The sequence below is a fragment of the Rhamphochromis longiceps genome, linkage group LG11 (assembly GCF_057381845.1).
Source record: "Rhamphochromis longiceps isolate RC_006_pf linkage group LG11, R_longiceps_female_GT1.1, whole genome shotgun sequence".
NCBI lineage: Eukaryota > Metazoa > Chordata > Actinopteri > Cichliformes > Cichlidae > Rhamphochromis > Rhamphochromis longiceps.
In genome coordinates, this window is record NC_140567.1 from 20,462,312 (window position 1) to 20,480,691 (window position 18,380).

Here is an 18,380-nt window from a genome sequence, read left to right on the forward strand (position 1 = left end):
GAAAAGTGTTTTTTTCTTTTCCTTGCTTTTTTTCTTGAAGAGGAAAGAAACTAGCATGTATATAGGGAAAATGACTGTGAATTCAAGTTCCAATGAATTCTTTCAGTACTGAGATTGCTGTATATTTTATGAGTAATAAAGAAATGAGTTATTTAATGATGAACTTGATTTATTTTTTTGTTAAATGCTGTCTTTATTTCTGATTGCAACTATCTCCATTTCTTTGTTTTGCTGGGAAAATGGGTGCAAGTGTACAAAAACATATGGAAATACAGTACCGTATATAAGGTAAAAACAGAGTTTGCATAATTCTAATGAGCTTGAAAGTCACTTTTCTGTGTTCATAATGTCATCGGTTTTGACAAGATCCCAAACACCGCTGTCAGAAATGCAGGACCAGACCATGACAGAGACACTGTGTTTTACAGGTGGCTGTAGACACTGTTGTACCTTTCTCCTGACCTCTGTAAATACTGATGACGATTCATCACTCTATAAGACTTATGCTACTGATTTACAGTCCAGTTCTTGTGTAATTTGGCATACCACAGTCTATTCTTACTGTTTCTCACTTTTAAGAATGACGTTTTGACAGCTACCTTTCCACTGAGACTATTTCTGATGAGGCAGTGAGCAGTTCAGGGGCCTGTTGGTGTACCATCATTCAATTATTATTAGTTATACTTTTGTTTTTTATTCTGTCATACAAATATAGAAATCATACAACTGCTGTTTTTATGGTGTAGAAATGTTACTGGCAGCCAATGAAAAGAGCTGCATGATTCTGTTCCATCCATATTTATTAATTTATTTAAAATGATGCATTAAACCAAAGACCGACTACAAGGTCTATGCTTAAACTCTAGATTCTAATATTTATTAGAAATAACTAAATAAAATATAGTATCTAGTCTACACAACTGAATTTCTTTTTGCACTTCTCGGTAGGACGTGAGGTCACACGCATTGGCTCCCGTGATTGGCTCGTAACTCGGAAGTGGAAGTAAGGGGGCGGATGCAGGTCCAAAAACAAACCAAGCAGAGACCTTTGCTCAAGGGCTCTGATGCAAACTTGCTCAAGTCGCAGTCCAGCCTCACCTTGTGGTTTGTGACAGTGCGGTTTGACATTGCGCTGCCTGCTGTCTCCTCACGGTCATGGACGAAGTGACAGGAGCTCAGCTCATCGCTGAGTCTCTAAAGGCTCAGGTAGGAATGACGTCGTCTGCAAACATGTGGCACTCCAACAGAAATATTCTCCCTGTTTGTGTCTTTGCTCAGATGTAACTGTTGAGCAATGTGTCAAAGTCCAAGTGCGGTGCGGTCAGGATCACTAAACTTTTCATAAAAGCATTTCCCCCTCTTATTAATAATGCTACTTTTTTACAAAACTTGTTCAATCCAACGTTCAACCAATCTCCCTGCAGAAAGTGGACTACATGTTTGGGATAGTTGGAGTTCCGATTATCGAAGTGGCCATGGCTGCTCAGGCTGCAGGAATCAGATACGTAGGAATGCGCAACGAGCAAGCGGTAACTCGTTGTTTTGTACAACCTTAGTAATCCCTAACAAAAGCATTGCACTGCCATGCTGACATCAAATAATTTCTGTCGCATAACAGGCGTGCTATGCAGCGTCTGCCGTCGGATACATTACTGGGAGGTAAAATCTAATTCTGTACCGAATAAGGTGAACAGCTGGTGCCCAGCACTGTTATTCACATGTTGCTGTTTCCTGTGGTTATCTGAATCCAGACCAGGGGCCTGTCTTGTGGTTTCTGGACCTGGGCTCATCCATGCCCTGGGTGGAATGGCCAATGCCAACATGAACTGCTGGTATGACTCCATAACCACTGCTGTGTACTGTACAACTAACAAGGTGTTTATGAAGTGATGCTGGCTTTGCACAGGCCGGTGGTTGTTATCGGAGGGTCTTCGGATCGAAATCAGGAAACTGCAGGAGCCTTTCAGGAGTTTCCTCAGGTAACACGTGTCTCGATGTGGATTTTTGCCTGACACCGCTTCTCTACGCTGATTCTGTTTCTCCATGTTGCCAGGTGGAAGCATGCCGCCTGTACAGCAAGTTTTCAGCGAGACCCAGCAGTCTAGAAGCCATCCCCTCAGTGATAGAGAAGGTTGTATAACAATGCCCTCACACTGTCTGTTTTGTTCTTTTAATGTATCGAACAGATCTGGATGATGATGATTATTTTCATCACGTCTGTGTAAAGTTTTCTGGTATTTGGTTGGTCACAGGCGGTCCGCACAAGCATCTATGGGCGTCCAGGTGCTTGTTATGTGGATATTGCAGGCGACATGGTTAATGCTAAAGTGGAGAGGAGCAAAGTTAGGTTTGTTGTCATTCTTGGATTTAAAAATAAATAAATACATTTTTATGCACAGTATCACTCGTTAAACATCAGGTGTATAGACTCTCAGAGAAGTGTGTCTCTCGCTCAGAGAGGTGTCCTGCTGTCCGCCTCCACCAGTGAGTTTGGCTGACCAGGGTTCAGTCACAGAAGCCATATCTGTCTTAAAAGCAGCCAAGACACCCTTGGTCATCATCGGCAAAGGTAACTGAAACAAAAGAAGCAATTGCCACCTCTTTTCAAATTAACTAAGCCTAACCAACCTGTGTTTTTCCGCCAATAGGAGCAGCCTACGGCAGAGCAGAGACTGTGCTGAGGGAGCTTATTGAAATGAGTGGCCTTCCCTTCCTGCCCACCCCGATGGGAAAAGGGGTTCTTCCTGATGACCATGCCAACTGTGTAGCTGCTGCACGCTCAAGGTAAGCCTCACACTGCACAATCACACCTGGTAGTAACCAGACAAAGTTGTAACAATCTGTAGAGCTTCTCCTTAATAGAGTAGTCCAGCAGAACTCTGTAACTTTAGTGTGTTTTAATCTTCCTGAAGTAGAAGGCATAGACATGCTCAGCAATACCCATGCAGGCTTTGGGGTTTAATCAATGCTCAGTTGATATTAACAGTTGAAACAAGGCTGGATGGATTGATGCCTTTGTGCTGTGTGTGCCAAAATCTGACCCTGCCATCTGAATGTTGCAGCAGAAATCCAGACTCATCAGACCGGGCAACATTTTTACAATTTTGATGATTGTATTGATGTATTGAGCTGCTGCCAACTGATTGGCTGGTTAGGTATTAATGTGCAGTTGAACTGGTGTACCTAATGAAGTGTTAGGTAAGTGTATAATAATACACTTATAAAAGTACTTGTTTTTTAAAAGCGATGGTCAGATTTTTCAAAAAAGAAAACAGTCTAACATCCAGACAGACGGATGTGTTTTGAGTGCAGCTCCTATTTTGAATGTGTTTTTAGCTAGAAGACAAAATTCACCTTCTATATGCATTATTAGGATCGAAAAACATTCTGCCTAAGGGAGAAGTGGCACGAAGTTTCTATTTCTATATTTTTTAGGCCAAGAATAGTTGACAGTACATGTTTAGATGGCAAACAAACATTTGTGTCATGGTCATCTATCTGGCTCCTAAATTCTGCATCTTCTAACTAGTCAGGATCTAAAATTTTTAGTCTTGTTTAATGAGAATCCATTGTTTGACCTCTTCTGCTGTTTGTTTTTTATGTATTTTTTCCCTTGTTACCCAGAGCTCTTCTCCAGGCTGATGTCATACTTCTGTTTGGAGCCAGGCTAAATTGGATGCTCCATTTTGGTCTTTCGCCTAGATTTAACCCTAATGTTAAGATCATTCAGGTATGTAAATGACCGAGTTTATGGTTTGAGAAAAATCAGCATTAAAAGATCTGGTTTAAAGCTAGTAGTCTATTTGGTTGTTAATCTTTTGCCTTGTCATGAGAGAGTTAGTTTTGCCAAATCTGGTGCTGCAAAAGCTGTAATGATATAACCCCACTGTGATCTGTTTGCAGGTTGACCTTTGTGCTGAGGAGATGGGCAATAACGTGAGGCCAGCTGTTGCTCTCCTTGGAGATATCAGTGCTGTTGCCACTCAGGTACATTTTCAGCAACTCAGCCCATTGGCTCATCTTTCTCTTTGATGTCTTTCCCATAACGTTAATTTAGGAATCAAAAGCAAACCTGTTTCATCAACATTTGCGCTAATGGTAAGAACCTGTGTAGAACTATGTTTTTCTCTCATAGATAATTCACTATAGCATAAGATCTGGTTGTACTTGTGCAGCTCTTAATGGCTTCTTTAATCATTGGTTTTTAAGCCTGACGACACTGAGGTCTGAACACTTTGTTCAGAGTTTTTTGTTTGTTTTTATATTTTCTTTGCTCCTCTCACTGAATTTTCAGACTGAAATATGCGACAAAAAATATGTCTGTAAAAAGCAAAATGGCAAAAACAAAGCGTATTTCATATACAGAGGAGTTTGAATTGCTAATATATGTTAATTGAGGCCTGAGATGTACTTCTTGGGTTTTTTGCAGTTTCTCTGAGCGCTGCATGGTCTGACCTTGGGGTGAATTTGTTAATAAGATTTCCACTTGTGAATAATTTTCCTCACAGTACGATGATGGACTTGAAATTGTTTGCAAATGGCCTTATAATCATTCCCAGATTAATGGACAGCAACATTTGCTGAGATTGGTGTTGTCTTTCCTCCTCGGCATTGTGTTCACACACGACCACTTGCTGATGATCAGTTAATCAAATGCATTTGATTAGCAGCACCTGGCTTCTACGTTCTCTCTCAGTTCCTATGGAAACAGTGAGGACATTCACAAGACCGCTTTTGCATTTTATTACGATTACATTGTGTTAAATGTCATGGGGTTGTTCTTCCTCTGAGGTTGCATCTACCAAATTTTAAGACCAGGTAAGGACCAGATGATTTCTTTGAAACGTCTTGTGCTGTATTTTTAGCTCGACTATATTCTCTATATCAGTGACACGAGTACAGTAACATTCAACTGTAATAGCAGTGTTTTTGTTTTTTTTTCTTCAGCTGCTACTGTGTGTCCGTAGAGATGGTTGGAAATACCCCTCTAACGCTGAGTGGTGGAGCACGTTAAAGAGCAAGATTGCTGCTAATGCAAAAATATCAAAGGTGGGTTTCACCAAAGTTCTTCTAATCCTTCCTTAGAATTTGGACCACCAATGGAAAGCTTACATTGTTGTTCTGTGCATGGTTACACTGTATCAGCCTGCCGATGACATTAAATTATATATTTAATCCATTTAGATGTTGTCTCTGTTTTTTGTGTTTCTTGCCAATAGGCACTTGCTCTACAGTCTACAGTGCCCTTGAACTACTACACAGTGTTTCATCACATCTCCCAGCTGCTGCCACATGACTGCATCATTGTCAGCGAGGGTGCAAACACAATGGACATCGGACGCACCATGTTAAATAACTACCTACCTCGACACAGGTAAGCCAGTCAAGCGCACTGACTTTTTTGTTGTTTTTTTTATGCTAACAAATCAATTTAGACTAAACTGTGAGTTAATGTATATCTATTAGATTGCTGTAAACTAATTTTGATGATGTTCAGACTGGATGCAGGCACTTTTGGAACAATGGGAGTAGGTCTCGGGTTTGCTATCGCAGCAGCTGCTGTGGAGGCGAGCCAGAACACCGGCCGAAGGGTCGTCTGTGTGGAGGGAGACAGTGCCTTTGGGTTTTCTGGTATGGAGGTTGAGACCATGTGCAGGTGAACTGAGTCCAGTGTTTCTATTTAGTATTTGCAGTTTAACCGTCTATTGACTTCACATTCTTCTCTTTGTGTTTTGTAAATCAGGTATAGCCTACCCGTGGTTGTTATTGTGGTCAATAATAACGGCATTTACAGCGGAGTAGATTCTGAAACATGGAAAGCAATGAAACAAATGGGAGAGCTGACCTCTGTGTGAGTGAGATACTTTTGAGAAAATGATCATAAAGTGAATTCACTGATAGTTTTTATTGATGTCTTATGCTATGACGTAGCAAAAGTTGTCTTACATCGTCACACTGTAGGGCCCCTCCCGTGTCCCTTCTACCTGACGCTCGCTATGATGAGGTGATGAAGGCGTTCGGAGGTCGAGGGTTGCTGGTGAGGACGGTGGAGGAGCTGCGCAGTGCCTTACAGCTTAGCCTGAGTGACTGGGAGAGACCAAGTCTCATCAATGTGCTCATTGACCCTTCCTCAGACAGGAAGCAGCAGGTAACTACAACTGTTAGGAGCACATGTTTATAGAGTCTGCATGTTTATAAAGTATGCAACAACATTAACCACGTCTTGCCTGCCAGACAGACTTGAGGGTGAGCGTCTCCCAGGTGCACCTGGAGTAAAATTCTCTACATGCACAGGCAACTCTAGAAAAATAATGCTCCACCTTGTGGTCACGGTTGTAATAACAACTCCTACCATAGTCAGAGCATCTCTGTGGCTCTATCAAATATCTGGACTTCTGCGCTGTGGAGCGTTTGCCGTACACTGGAGAAACATGGAGGGTCTAAGGCGGTCCGAACATGTTAACACAGTCTGGAATAAAGACTTGACATATATCACTCATATCAGAAATCTCATCTCATAGCATGTTTTACACCTTTGCAGCCCTGAGTCCTTGCAGACTATAAGCGGTACTATATGACAAAAGGCTGCAAATCAGATCACAGAATGTTTTTAGTATTTGGTCCTGGTGCACCACAGAAGGCATAAAGAGACTGAGTGACACCAGCAGACACAGCAGTAAAGCCAAGCCTGATTTAATCCAGTGTTTCTTTGGTCTCTGCTTTGCATACAATAAACAGCTTCATGTTTACTTGACTCTTCCTCATCCTTTGAGGGCTATGTTACCAACATGCCTCGCTGAGCCGTAATCCTCCTGCTCCAGGTGCACCAGAACTGTTGTATTCCACTCACAATCCCTCCACCTAACACCAACCTGACCTTTCTATTTCAGGGCTCCCATAATTAGAAAGCAAGGCCCTCCGTGTTTATGTTGAACGTATCCACGCAACCTTTTGCAGACACGGTTGAAGGTTGTATTGAGTAATGTATCCACAGCGCTGAGCTCCACGGCTGTGCCAGCAGAAAGACTTGTCCCTGACTTTTAGTGTTGCGCCTTTACCTTTCGACACCCAACTTTAATTCATTCCTGTCAGACTTGAAGCTGACAAGATTTAGTTTTGAAAATTTGAAGAAAACTTTTAGTTAATTTTTATTACCTGGAAAAACCTCTGTTTTACTGCTTAGATCTCCATTACAGTACAATATTCCTCTAGATCTTATTACACCGTATAGCTAATATAAACACTGTGTTGTCTGTTTGCAGGAGTTTCCTTGGCTCACACGTTCCAACCTGTAGATTTCCAGAGCGTTTCAGAACAGCAGTGACGGTTTTCTCCTGGAAAATATCAAACTGCTTTTGTTTTTCTGGTTGTTTCCATTAATTAATCTAATATTTTGCTATTACTATACTGTGAATAATATGAAAAATATGACTACAATAAAACATTTCACACAGAGTGCATGCTGTTTCTTTATGTCAGTTTTTTCCCCTCTTAATCTGGACTGCAACTGTGAGTTGCCCTGTTGAGTATTGCCTACATTAATGAAATGTAATAAAATTAAATCTGGAGAAAAGGAGAAAATAAACGCATTTGACAAACTTTTTTTTCTTTTTGCAAATGAACCAGCTAATCTTTACAGTTGAATGTAGAGATTTGTCAGTAATGGGGAAACTTTAGATGAAATCAACAGGATTTTTCTCATTTCCATAAGTTTTGTATCCTTTTCCACAACTTGTCTGAAAAATCCTAAATGCGCAACAAAAAAAGCAATGCAAGCTAAAATAATTTGGTAGAAAATTGCATTGCTTTGTATCTCTTAAGTTGCAAGCTTGACATGATTGCTTTTTGTAATTTATATAAAGAAAAAGCATAATTTATCTTAACCTCCTAGGACCTGAACTCTTCCCCAGCATGCATTTTTAATTTCTCTTTGATATTTGGGCATATTGGGGCCCGATGAATGTAAAAACAAAGAATTACCAGATTTTTGTTTTTACCTTATTTTTGTTTTTAAGAAAAATCAGAGCCACATATGAGGATATTCGTTTAAAATTTTGATAGAACAGTAGCAGTATAATGTCCTTGTAAGTGGATATCAGGCCCATGTAGAGCAAAATTGAGTATTTTAGTCTAAATAACCCAAAATGTGATGTCCACACATGTGGACGCCAGGTCCTAGGAGGTTAAAGTGCTGCTGAGAAGTAATGGAGTCTGTTTTTCTAGGTCCTTTGGAAATGCAGACACTTGACATTGTGTAAAAGACTTGCCACAGCAGTATAGTGCGCACTAAATAACTTGATGCACAGTGTACTTCATCACAAAAAAACACATTCATCTAAACATAATTAGACTGTAGACTGATACATCTAAGAAAGTTGTAACATATTGACATCTTCATTCAGAATGCTCTCAGCATGTCTTGCAGAAAAGCACACAGGGAGTCTCACAACTTTCCCTGAAGAGAGACAATAACAAAAGCCCCCCACTGCAGTAGTAGAGATCTAATATTGGCACCAGGAGCAGCTGGCAGGCTGTCTCCTGTAATTTTAGTGCACACTGATGCAGAGGAAAGATTTAATGGGTATTGGTCAGCGTACCCTCTTCTGAGGGCGTAAAGGAGACACAGCAGAGTGAACGCAGAGGGAGGGGGGCAGAGAGAGAGGACAGTGAGAAAAGAGGGAGTGGAAAAAGACAGCTTGAGAGCTGCTGTGGATCAGAAATAAAGTCAGGCAACTATCCGGAGCAGCATGACTCTTCTAACACTTGGACTGTATCTGCCATTGTGGTTTTGTTATGGCCTGGCTCAGCCTTCTTTTCTGGACAACTTTGATTCATTCCCAGCAGGTAAGAGCGTTTTAATCCTGAGCTTGAACACTGTATACTGTACTGTGCGTGCACAGGAGCTGGTGGATTTGAGCTGCAAAAGCACGGATTCTGAAAGTCTCAATTTGAGATTCACGTGGCACTCATGATAATACCCTTGTTTTTATTTTCTTGTTGTCCATGAGGTAGGTTGGAAAGGCCTCTATAAATAGCGAGAACAGCTCCGGCTCTTCAGTGAGAGGCACATGGGCTTCATATCCGTCCAGTGCTAGGAATTCTGCTGGATGGGTGTCATGATTTGATAGTTTGCACCTGTTTCTCTGTTGCTTGTGCTGCTCCAGCATGCTGTAATTGCTTCAGTTTGTCAAATTTTTGATCTGTCCCGCCTTAATTTGTCGTAAATGAAGTTTTTCTCATCTCGCATTCATTATCGCGGGTGCAGAAGTTAAAACAACACACAAAAAAACCTTCCTGGCTTCATATACCTTTGATACCCTGTTTAATTTGTGACTGCATGCCCACCTTGCGCAGCTCTCAGATCACCGGATCAGCAGAAGAGGTTCAACCCATGCTGTTTAGTGAGTCCGCCTCCACCACCGCTGTTTCCTCCACCCCCTTCACTTTGGCGCCTCTACCCTCATGTGAGTCAAAGTCATGTGACTTTCTATTGTGAATCTCTAACTATTGACATGTCCTTGATTTATATCCAAAAACACCACATTTCTTACAGCCTTTTGACCCCTGGTCAAGAGTCTCTCGAATTTAATGTCAACAACTGTATGAATAGCATCAAACCTGCTCTTGCAAATGTTGTCAAGACCGAAGAAGTCATCGAATTGCATCTTTATTTATATTTTACAGAGTGATGGAAATTCCCGTGGTGGTCGCGAGTCTGATGTGGACAATAACAATAAAGTTTCTTCTTGCCCAGCAGGCCCTCCGGGGCCTCCTGGCCCCCCAGGACCTCAGGTGGGAAACCAGGCTATTCCTAAAACATCATGGCTATCCTTTTGTATCTGGAACCGTGCCACTGTTATTGGACTCTTCCAATAAATCTCTCATAATGTAACAGGATTCATCACCACTATAACTAAAGCGTCAGTCTCTGTTTCATGTTGGAGTCTACGTAGTTTTAAGGTGTTAAAAATTAGTACCCCAACTACATATTAACCGCATGTCTTCTCCAACTTGATAGTTCCTGTATAGCAGGAGATGGGGATTTCTCTGGCCCATGCAACACAGCAACCTATTAACGCTCCACTTTTAGCTGAGACACAAATAGCCTTTTTCCACCGGCTGCCAGTGTCCCACACATCATTCTCAGAAACTGTCTGAAGAGCTGTCTGCTTGGAAACGAGCACTGGGTCGCGTAAATTCCAGGGCTCACCAAAACATGCTTGTGTCCAGGTGTTTGTGTTCTCTAGTGATTGAAAGATGCAAAGACCTTTCGGTTCAAAAGGCCCTCATAACCCAACCTGCTCCACTGTTCTCCACTGTGTTCCAGCATTTCATAAGTGAAAGCAGATTTACCAACTGATTGTTAAAGCTTTTGCTGCGGTTGCTCATCAGAGGTCCAACCGCAGCAGCATTTCTCTTTATCAAAGGAGGCCCACAAGGCAGCTTTTAAATCAATAGTGGCCACTCAGCCTTTAGCTAATTGAAACTGCAGCTTCCAGAAACAGAACAGATCTGTGGTGGGATGCTGTGGACAATAAAATGAATTTAGATGGCTATCTCTGTGATTTAGGAGCATATAGCACAAATCTAATGTTTTCTTTTTATGTTCATTAGGGTCCCCCTGGATTACCTGGGATAGCAGGGCCTAAAGGAGAAAAGGTAAGGAGTGTACTTATCGAAATTAGATAAAACTAGACTGTCTGCTTATTATTCTAATAAGCTAAAGTGCAACTGACCTTTTGCACACAAATGCTTTCTGGAAGTGCATTAAATGACTGCCGTCCTTGTCCCCTCCTCCACATCCTGTTGTCAGGGAGAAATAGGAAGACCTGGTCAAAAGGTGAGAGTCTCCATTAATCACTCCATGTTCTTTGCTAAGTGGATTTACTCAAAAAATGAGATACAATGCCTCCGCCTGCTCGCTCGCTGTAAGTCACAGTGCTGCCAGTGCCTGCTTGTGTACATCCCGAAATTGTGAGGATATACAACCTTGACAGGAGGCAGAACAGACACACTGACAGGAGGCAAATGGGTGCAGGGCTGCTGAGACAGGCTGTTTTTGTGGCTGAGGGACTTTACATGCTCTCAGTCTGTTTCTCTCACCGAAGCGGAGCATATTGCTTCCCTATCAACATTCCGCATCAGGCTAGCCTGTCCGACGGTCCTCCTTCTCCTAACATAAAGCTTTATTGAAAGCTCGGGACACACTATGTGATGAGCACAGGTAGAAGAGTAGCGTCCTCCTAAATGAATCAAAGCTGTCCAATGGGGGAGCTTCACTTTGCAAGCGGCCTGACTGAGCAGCTTTGCAGCACCGCAGAGCAATTTAGCTTAGTGTTTCAGCCAGGTTATTAATCATTTTATTTCCCACAAGCACAGACTCCTGTTCTATATACAGCCCATCATTTAATTAAAGAGAGCAAAGTGACAGGGCTCGTTAAAGCCATTCTCCCCCTACATGTGCAGCAGCGTCTGAAAAATGCTGTAGTGAGCTGGCCGTCAGCTAATGCAGCAAATAATTCATTCAGACATATATATATATATATATATATGTATACATATATATATATATATGTGTATATATATGTATGTTCAAACAGGCATAAAAGGCTCTGATTTCATTAACTTAAAAAACAGTTATGTCTCCTGTCAGGGTCGGACAGGCCCTCCTGGACTTCCTGGGAAAAGAGGACCAACAGGATGGTCAGGACCAAGTGGGGCCAAAGTGAGTAAGTCATAATGTAGATCTTATAAAATATGTCAATATATGAGACCAATAAGAACCAGAATGGTTTATTACACAAGTCTGATTTGCAGTCAAATAAACTAAAACCCTGGATTACCAGTTATGTAACATGCAAACAGCCTTTCCTTTGGTGAACGCTTTACTGTAAACGTAATAAAAGAACCTTTAACGTTCAATGTCCGCATATGACATTTCTTATTTTAAAGACAAAAGCTCATTCAGGTTATTCATGTTTACCTTTGTGTCAGGGGGAGAAAGGTGACCCGGGGCTGATGGGTTTGCCTGGATCCAGAGGACCAATTGGGCCGAGGGTAAAATTTTACATATGCTGTTTAGTGATCTTTAGTGAGTTTTGTTTCATCGTGTTTCATGCTTGTTATAAATCTTTAATCCTAGGGCTTACCTGGGTATAAAGGGGAAAAGGTAAGTGGCACCATTCAGCTGTAAATACCGTAGGATTTATTGATTAACTACTTTGACAGTAAACTAAATGAATGTAATCTGCTCTGTCAGGGTTCCCGAGGTGACCGTGGCGAGAATGGGATGAAAGGAGACAAGGTGGGGAGAGTGTATCAGGAAAATTGTACATACACTTTGTAAGAATTCTGAATTCATGTTACGTACTCTTCCTCACTCGCAGGGTGCAATGGGTTTCCCAGGAATGCTTGGACAAAAAGTGAGTAATCCTCATTCACGCCAGTAAGGGTTCTGCCTTACAGTGTTAACCAGCTAACCAATTAAATTCATGTATTTGAATTCAGAATTTTTCTAATATAGATATTTTTTTTTCTGTTATTGAGGGTGAAATGGGTCCAAAAGGAGAACCTGGAACCTCAGGAAACAGAGGACCCACTGGCCGACCGGGGAAGAGAGGCAAGCAGGTGAGGAGTTTGTGGGTTGCACTGTTTTACAGTAGTGATAGCAAGACAGTTGTACTTTTTGACATGTGGTGTAAGGAAATGACCCTGCACTGTTTTGAATTTAAGGGACTGAAAGGAGACACAGGAAGCGTTGGTCCTATAGGGCCAGCAGGCCCGCAGGGACCTCCAGGCCACCCCGGCCCTCCTGGTCCACCTGCAACAGGTGAAATCCCAAAGTAGATTTAAAACTCTTGAAAACTGTGGTCATAATTAAGTGTTTGCTGGAGAGATTTAGTTTGTGGATGGTCGTGTGTTTTTTTCCGTTGTGAGCGCGTGAAAACTTGTGCTGAAAGTGAGAAGGGAAAGCTCGCAGCCCGGTGAGTAAAGGAAGCCCACTTTGAAACTGTGTACGAGGTAACACCAGTAGTCTTATTTAGCACCGGAGAAATCGAATCCCCCCGAGCTGAAACAGGATTCTCTCAGCATGACATCATGTGGCTAAAATGGATTGACAGATGGCAAGCCTACAGTTTTACAAATATTATGTCAGCACATCATCAAGATGACATTTGTTATCTTGATCAAGTTCCTGTATGAATTATCCTGATTGTGTTTGCTTCTTGATTGATAAATCAAAGACGCTAGACTGACATGTGGTATTTATATCAGCTTGTGTAGGCTGTACACAACTCATTAATGCTGCTATATTCTGTCACTTTGGACTAAATATAGACCCACTGTTTGTTTATCCTTCCTTTTTTTCTCCCCCTCTTCCTGTATATGCAGGAGTCTACATGGTTGGAGCAAAGGGTGCGCGCGGTCCACCAGGGCCTCCTGGAAAGTGTAGCTGCAGCTCTTTGAGTAGTCCTCCATTTGAAAATTATGCCTCTACAGGAAATTATCTCAAAGTGCCAGCGGTGAGAGATGAATGGTTTGCAGTCAAATATAGAATCATCTGTGAAATCAGTGAAAAATCCACCAAATTAAAATGTAAAGAGTTTCAAAGGGTAATACAGTTGTGGTCAGAAGTTTACATCAGCTCATCATAGGCATCGATGCCATGGTAATTGTAGCTTTTTAATAACCTTTTGCAAACGAATGCTTTCTGGAAGTGCATTAAATGACGGCAGTGCCGTCCTCTTTTTCCAGGGTGGAGTGATTGTACAACATAGACCTTTAATGGCTTTAGGAAGGCTGTTTCAGCTCTTGATTTGAGCTAAAAAAAAAAAAAAAAATCATCCACTTTGTGCAATTTACTGGTACCACTGGCAGTAAAACAGCCCTGCAGAATGATGCTACCACCACCATGCTTGACAGCCTGTACAGTATTTTTAGTTTTGAAAGCCTCACCTTTACTCTAAACATATGTCTTGGTATTCTTGCCAAATAGCTCAATCTTTATCTGATCTGACCATAAAACGTTTTTGCAGATGACATTTGGTTTTTCTTGGACAAAGCAGTGACACATCCAAATAAGTTGTTTGAACTGATAATCTTAAAATCTGCAGTGGTTTAAAAATGGCTTCAAGAGACCCTCCTAACTTGTATAAATCTAAAAGTCTCCTTCTAAGACCTTCACAGAATTCCTTGGATTTTCCTATTGTTCCAAGTATTGGTCAATCCAATGACTGCTATAAAACAAAGACAGTGAAGAGAAACTCCTTTTTGAGGTCAATCATGATAACTAGCGAGAAGTTAGGGATCAAGTTAGAAGTATATATTTGACCTTTATTTATACTTTTGGCTGTGAGTGGATTAGAGAAAATACAAAATACAAAAATTTAAAAAAAAAAAAAGATTTTGTACAATCATTCCAATCCAGAAAAAGAACACTTCAAAGATATCATTAAAAGCATCATGCCTGTGATAAATCTATTAAACTTTAGACCACAACTGGAAATAAATAAGCTTGAAAGATAAAAGGAAGGTTAAAGTACACTTACAGGAGAGATAGATAATGCTTGCAGACAAATGTTACCAGCTGGGATGACAAATGATGGTCTTCAATGTTATTTCATAAAGTGCTAAAATGCACGGAACCCTATTATTTTGCCTTTTATTTAGATATTTGTGGTGAGCAATGAGGAGGAACTGGAGCGCCTCCGCACAGATAACGCTCTTGCATTCCGTAAAGACCAGAAATCTCTCTATTTCAAAGACATTGATGGCTGGCTGCCAATCCAGGTATAAATGCATGTAGCAACAATGCAATGTGTCCTTAAAAAAAACAATAGATATTGACTTTCAAACAGCCTTTTCCTTTTATGTTCACATTTTTTAAATTCTGCAAAAGACCTTTCCATTCCAGATCACGCCCTACCAGTCCATGGAAAATGCCCCCGATGATGAAGGTTACTGTGGGGACGGCATAGTGCAGATCTCCACCGGGGAGGAGTGTGATGACAAAAACAGAGTTGTCACCGATGGCTGCGTCAGTAAGTCATGCATCTATGTTACCGGTCCTTTTATAGTTCATTAGCTGTACTTTGCTGTGCACATATAACATGACCCCCCTGTGCCCCTGCTGTCTCATGTTACCATAGAGTGTAAACATGCCTACTGTGGAGACGGATACCGCTATGAAGGGGCTGAGGAGTGTGATGGAAAAGACTTTGGATACCAGACATGTAATTCATATCTTCCAGGGTAAGCATACAGCATTTGGGTACACAACCTTGTACTGCATGAAAAGATGTAGGTTATGAACTTGACCCTGAAAACGTTTTTCTTATGATTTGTAGGTCATATGGTCACCTCAAGTGCACAAGATACTGTACTATTGACTCAACAAACTGCAAGTACTTTACTTGAGGAGTTGTCTGGACAGTGCTGTGGCTCCTCTGTGTGTTATTTGCTTGGGACTTAACATGTAAAAAAAAAGAAAAAAAAAAAGAAAAGACAACAATGCTCCAAGCAAAAACATGGAGGCTGCCAGTGATTCTGTTATGAAAGAAAGAACAAAACCTAGAAATATACAAACATACATAAAACTCATCTGTGTTGCTGCTGAGATGCCACATATCCCGGAGGTTATAGCTTGAGTCTTTGAAGGTGAAAATCCGCACACTGGAAATGCAAAGGAAGACTGCACGCTGTCTTAACGAGAAGGATTTGGACTGGCTTCCTCAACATACCCAACTGGACCCGAACCAGCCTTTCAACGCAACAGTTGAGAGCCTCAATCGCATACCAGTGGACGATGTTGCAGAGAAGCAGTAGCTGGAACAGAGGCATATTAATCTTGACCCAGTTACTGTTGAGAATAACAAGCAGTAGGACATCCAGAGCGATGGCCCGAGGTATTCTACTGCAGTGTGAATGACAGTGCACAGCATTTGCATGTATCTGGGATTACTAAAACCACGACAGCAGCTGTCACTATCAAAGCATGTAACCTATCAGTTTACTTATTACTGTCAAAACAACTTTCGTACTGTGTCCTCTCACTACCATGTCGAGATACAAAGGTAGGGATGGAGATAGAGGTGGTTATAGTGCACTACATACTGTATATATAGCGAGTTATGCACTTGTAATCTTTGAGTGAGACTGTTACTCCAGGAGGCTTGAAGCCTAGAAGTTGACCCAGCTTTGTTAGCTTGTGGTGGTACCGTACTGACAGGGACATTTAGTCTGGACAAGGTTTCAATAAATCCCCAAATCTTCTCAGGAACTAGCTAACAGGTAATGTAGCTCAACAAACAAAGCACCTTTTACAGGTATCCTCTACTGCTCTTTATAAATTACGCGGCAGTCACTGTACACTGAGGCAACTCAAGCAAAAGCTTTAACGCATCAACAATGCGCAGTACTGCAGGATTCAGTTTCCCCTCCTGTGCTGCAGTGAGAAATGAAATATACTGTACACGAAGGCTTGAAACTGTTATGTCCTTAATTTTCTCGGTGCACGGGAAGGGCTGGACTAGTCTGTAGCTGCTAAAGGGGGGAGGGAGAGGAACTCATATCGCAGTCAGTTTTCTGATCATTACTGTAAATACTCTGATACCTCTTTATCCAGTCTTTCTGTCTTACAGTATATACAGCAACAGTAAACTTAACAGTGTAGGTGTAGTCCGCTGTGTGTTGGGCACAAATGCTGAAAATGACTGTGCTGATATAAGCTGACATTTTCCATAAGCTACTCTTTGAGTCGCGGTGCCAAGGGAGACCTTTTCTCAGACATACCTAGATGTAGTCAGGTCTATAAAGCCTACAAAAGCAATCAAAAGATGAAGACTGTTAATATATTGTGTCCGCATGCTTGTGAAACTCTGCTAATGCTTCACCTTTGTCAAATACCGTTTTGTAAATCATCATTGCATTCATCAGCATAGCAGGTGTCTTAAGAACTGTCAGTCTTGCTCTGTTCAGAGAGAAGCAAAGCACTGTATGAATGACAAACCTTAAAGTTATGAACTGTGCCATGCACAAAGCTCGAGTACCGTTCTGGAAACTATGTTGAGTGTTGTGTCTGTGGCCTGTGCTGCTGTGTTCTATCTTAGACTGCCTATGTACAGCAATGCTGAAACGTGCATGTGGTGACGTGCTGTAAGGCTTTATGAAGCGTAGCAAGCATTGTGACTGGGGTAGTTCATTTTGTTTTAATACTCTGATATGATTTTTACAGTAGTTGTGAACTATTTAAAAAATGATCAAATAAAAGTGATATTTAAGTCACTCTCTTTATTTAAACTTAAACCTTGGTTAGCGGTTTGTCATGTCTGCTGTTATTGGAAAAAAAGCACACACACAAAAAACCCAAACCTAACTGGCATTGATGGAGAGGCTATTGATGTTCTCTTAGGATACAACACTCAGACAAAAAAGTAAGGGGGACATCAAAGTATCGCAGCAGTCAGCCGTTTGCTGAGTGCTGCGTTAGTCTAAATGCAAAGCAGACCACACAGTGAACTCTTGCTGTTTCTCAGACGTGGCAATGGGTTTTTCGGCTTTTTATTCCATCTTAATGAAGCCTTTCAGAGCTGAATCTGTGCCTGGAGATGAGGCACAGCGATACAGGTTGGGGACAGACCAGCCGGCCACTGTTGCAACCAAGATGTTTGAAGCAGGATGAGACCATATAACTGTATTAGCATGCTGTATTCCTCTTCTAAATCACATCAGGGCAATTTGTCTACCGAGATGCCAGAGTAAAACCTTACCTTGGTGTATTTATGCCATCATGTGCAGTGCCCTGACCGGGGCAATCACATTTGTCAAACAAATGTCCCAGTGTGGCACTAAATGTCACTGAAATTCAAGGGCTGACCTGATTTTACTGGCTCTGTAATGAAAAGATGAGCTGTGGTCACAGAAGAATCCCTCAAGTGAAGTTTACCATTTGTGAAGTAAGGTCAAATTAACTTATGAGCTGTATCCCATGCATTTTATTAACTTATTCATGCAGTGTAACTTATAGCAAGCTTGGTCTATGTTCAGCTCACATAGGTATTAAAATGATACCTATGGAAAAATGACACTCTTTTTTTCCACTACAAGGTTATTTTAGTGTAGACTGACTGGTGTAGCATTACAGCTGTGGTACATGGGGCGATGCAAAGGAAACCACAGGACAGGAAGCTGGCAGAGACCCAACTGCTTCACCTAAGCCAAGTGAAAATCCCTGACCTATAGATAAGAACTGCTGGTATCCTGGGTGCAGTGGTGCTGATTAATGCACATGCAAAATAATCACTTGAAACAGAAAATGATATACAGAAGTATTATTTAAGATTGGTACCACAGTTGTTACGACAAACTATTTACTATCTGTT

General features: G+C 41.4%; 2 protein-coding genes across 4 annotated transcripts; both read left to right on the forward strand.

The window, feature by feature from the left end:
* Positions 1-1,011: 1,011 nt before the first annotated feature.
* hacl1 (2-hydroxyacyl-CoA lyase 1) lies at positions 1,012-7,587 on the forward strand. Its single transcript, XM_085422732.1, has 17 exons — positions 1,012-1,206; positions 1,425-1,529; positions 1,619-1,659; positions 1,752-1,832; positions 1,907-1,979; positions 2,054-2,131; positions 2,253-2,347; positions 2,457-2,569; positions 2,649-2,784; positions 3,625-3,730; positions 3,904-3,987; positions 4,948-5,049; positions 5,220-5,374; positions 5,498-5,656; positions 5,744-5,851; positions 5,962-6,148; positions 7,263-7,587. The coding sequence occupies exons 1-17, from the start codon at positions 1,156-1,158 to the stop codon at positions 7,293-7,295; spliced, it is 1,707 nt and encodes a 568-aa protein (XP_085278858.1). The 5' UTR covers positions 1,012-1,155; the 3' UTR covers positions 7,296-7,587.
* Positions 7,588-8,476: 889 nt separating this feature from the next.
* Positions 8,477-17,263, forward strand: colq (collagen-like tail subunit (single strand of homotrimer) of asymmetric acetylcholinesterase). Of its 3 annotated transcripts, none has more exons than XM_085422734.1 (17): positions 8,477-8,844; positions 9,355-9,464; positions 9,685-9,792; positions 10,615-10,659; positions 10,814-10,840; positions 11,654-11,725; positions 11,995-12,057; positions 12,143-12,169; positions 12,260-12,304; positions 12,387-12,422; positions 12,547-12,627; positions 12,733-12,829; positions 13,393-13,523; positions 14,671-14,790; positions 14,915-15,041; positions 15,150-15,252; positions 15,348-17,263. In XM_085422734.1, exons 1-17 carry the CDS (start codon positions 8,748-8,750, stop codon positions 15,415-15,417), a joined length of 1,359 nt encoding a protein of 452 aa, XP_085278860.1. In that variant the 5' UTR covers positions 8,477-8,747; the 3' UTR covers positions 15,418-17,263. The 3 variants fall into 3 exon arrangements, with proteins under 3 accessions (XP_085278860.1, XP_085278859.1, XP_085278861.1); XM_085422733.1 differs by having other exon boundaries at positions 8,484-8,844; positions 14,900-15,041; XM_085422735.1 differs by lacking the exon at positions 10,814-10,840 and having other exon boundaries at positions 8,484-8,844; positions 14,900-15,041.
* Positions 17,264-18,380: the final 1,117 nt, after the last annotated feature.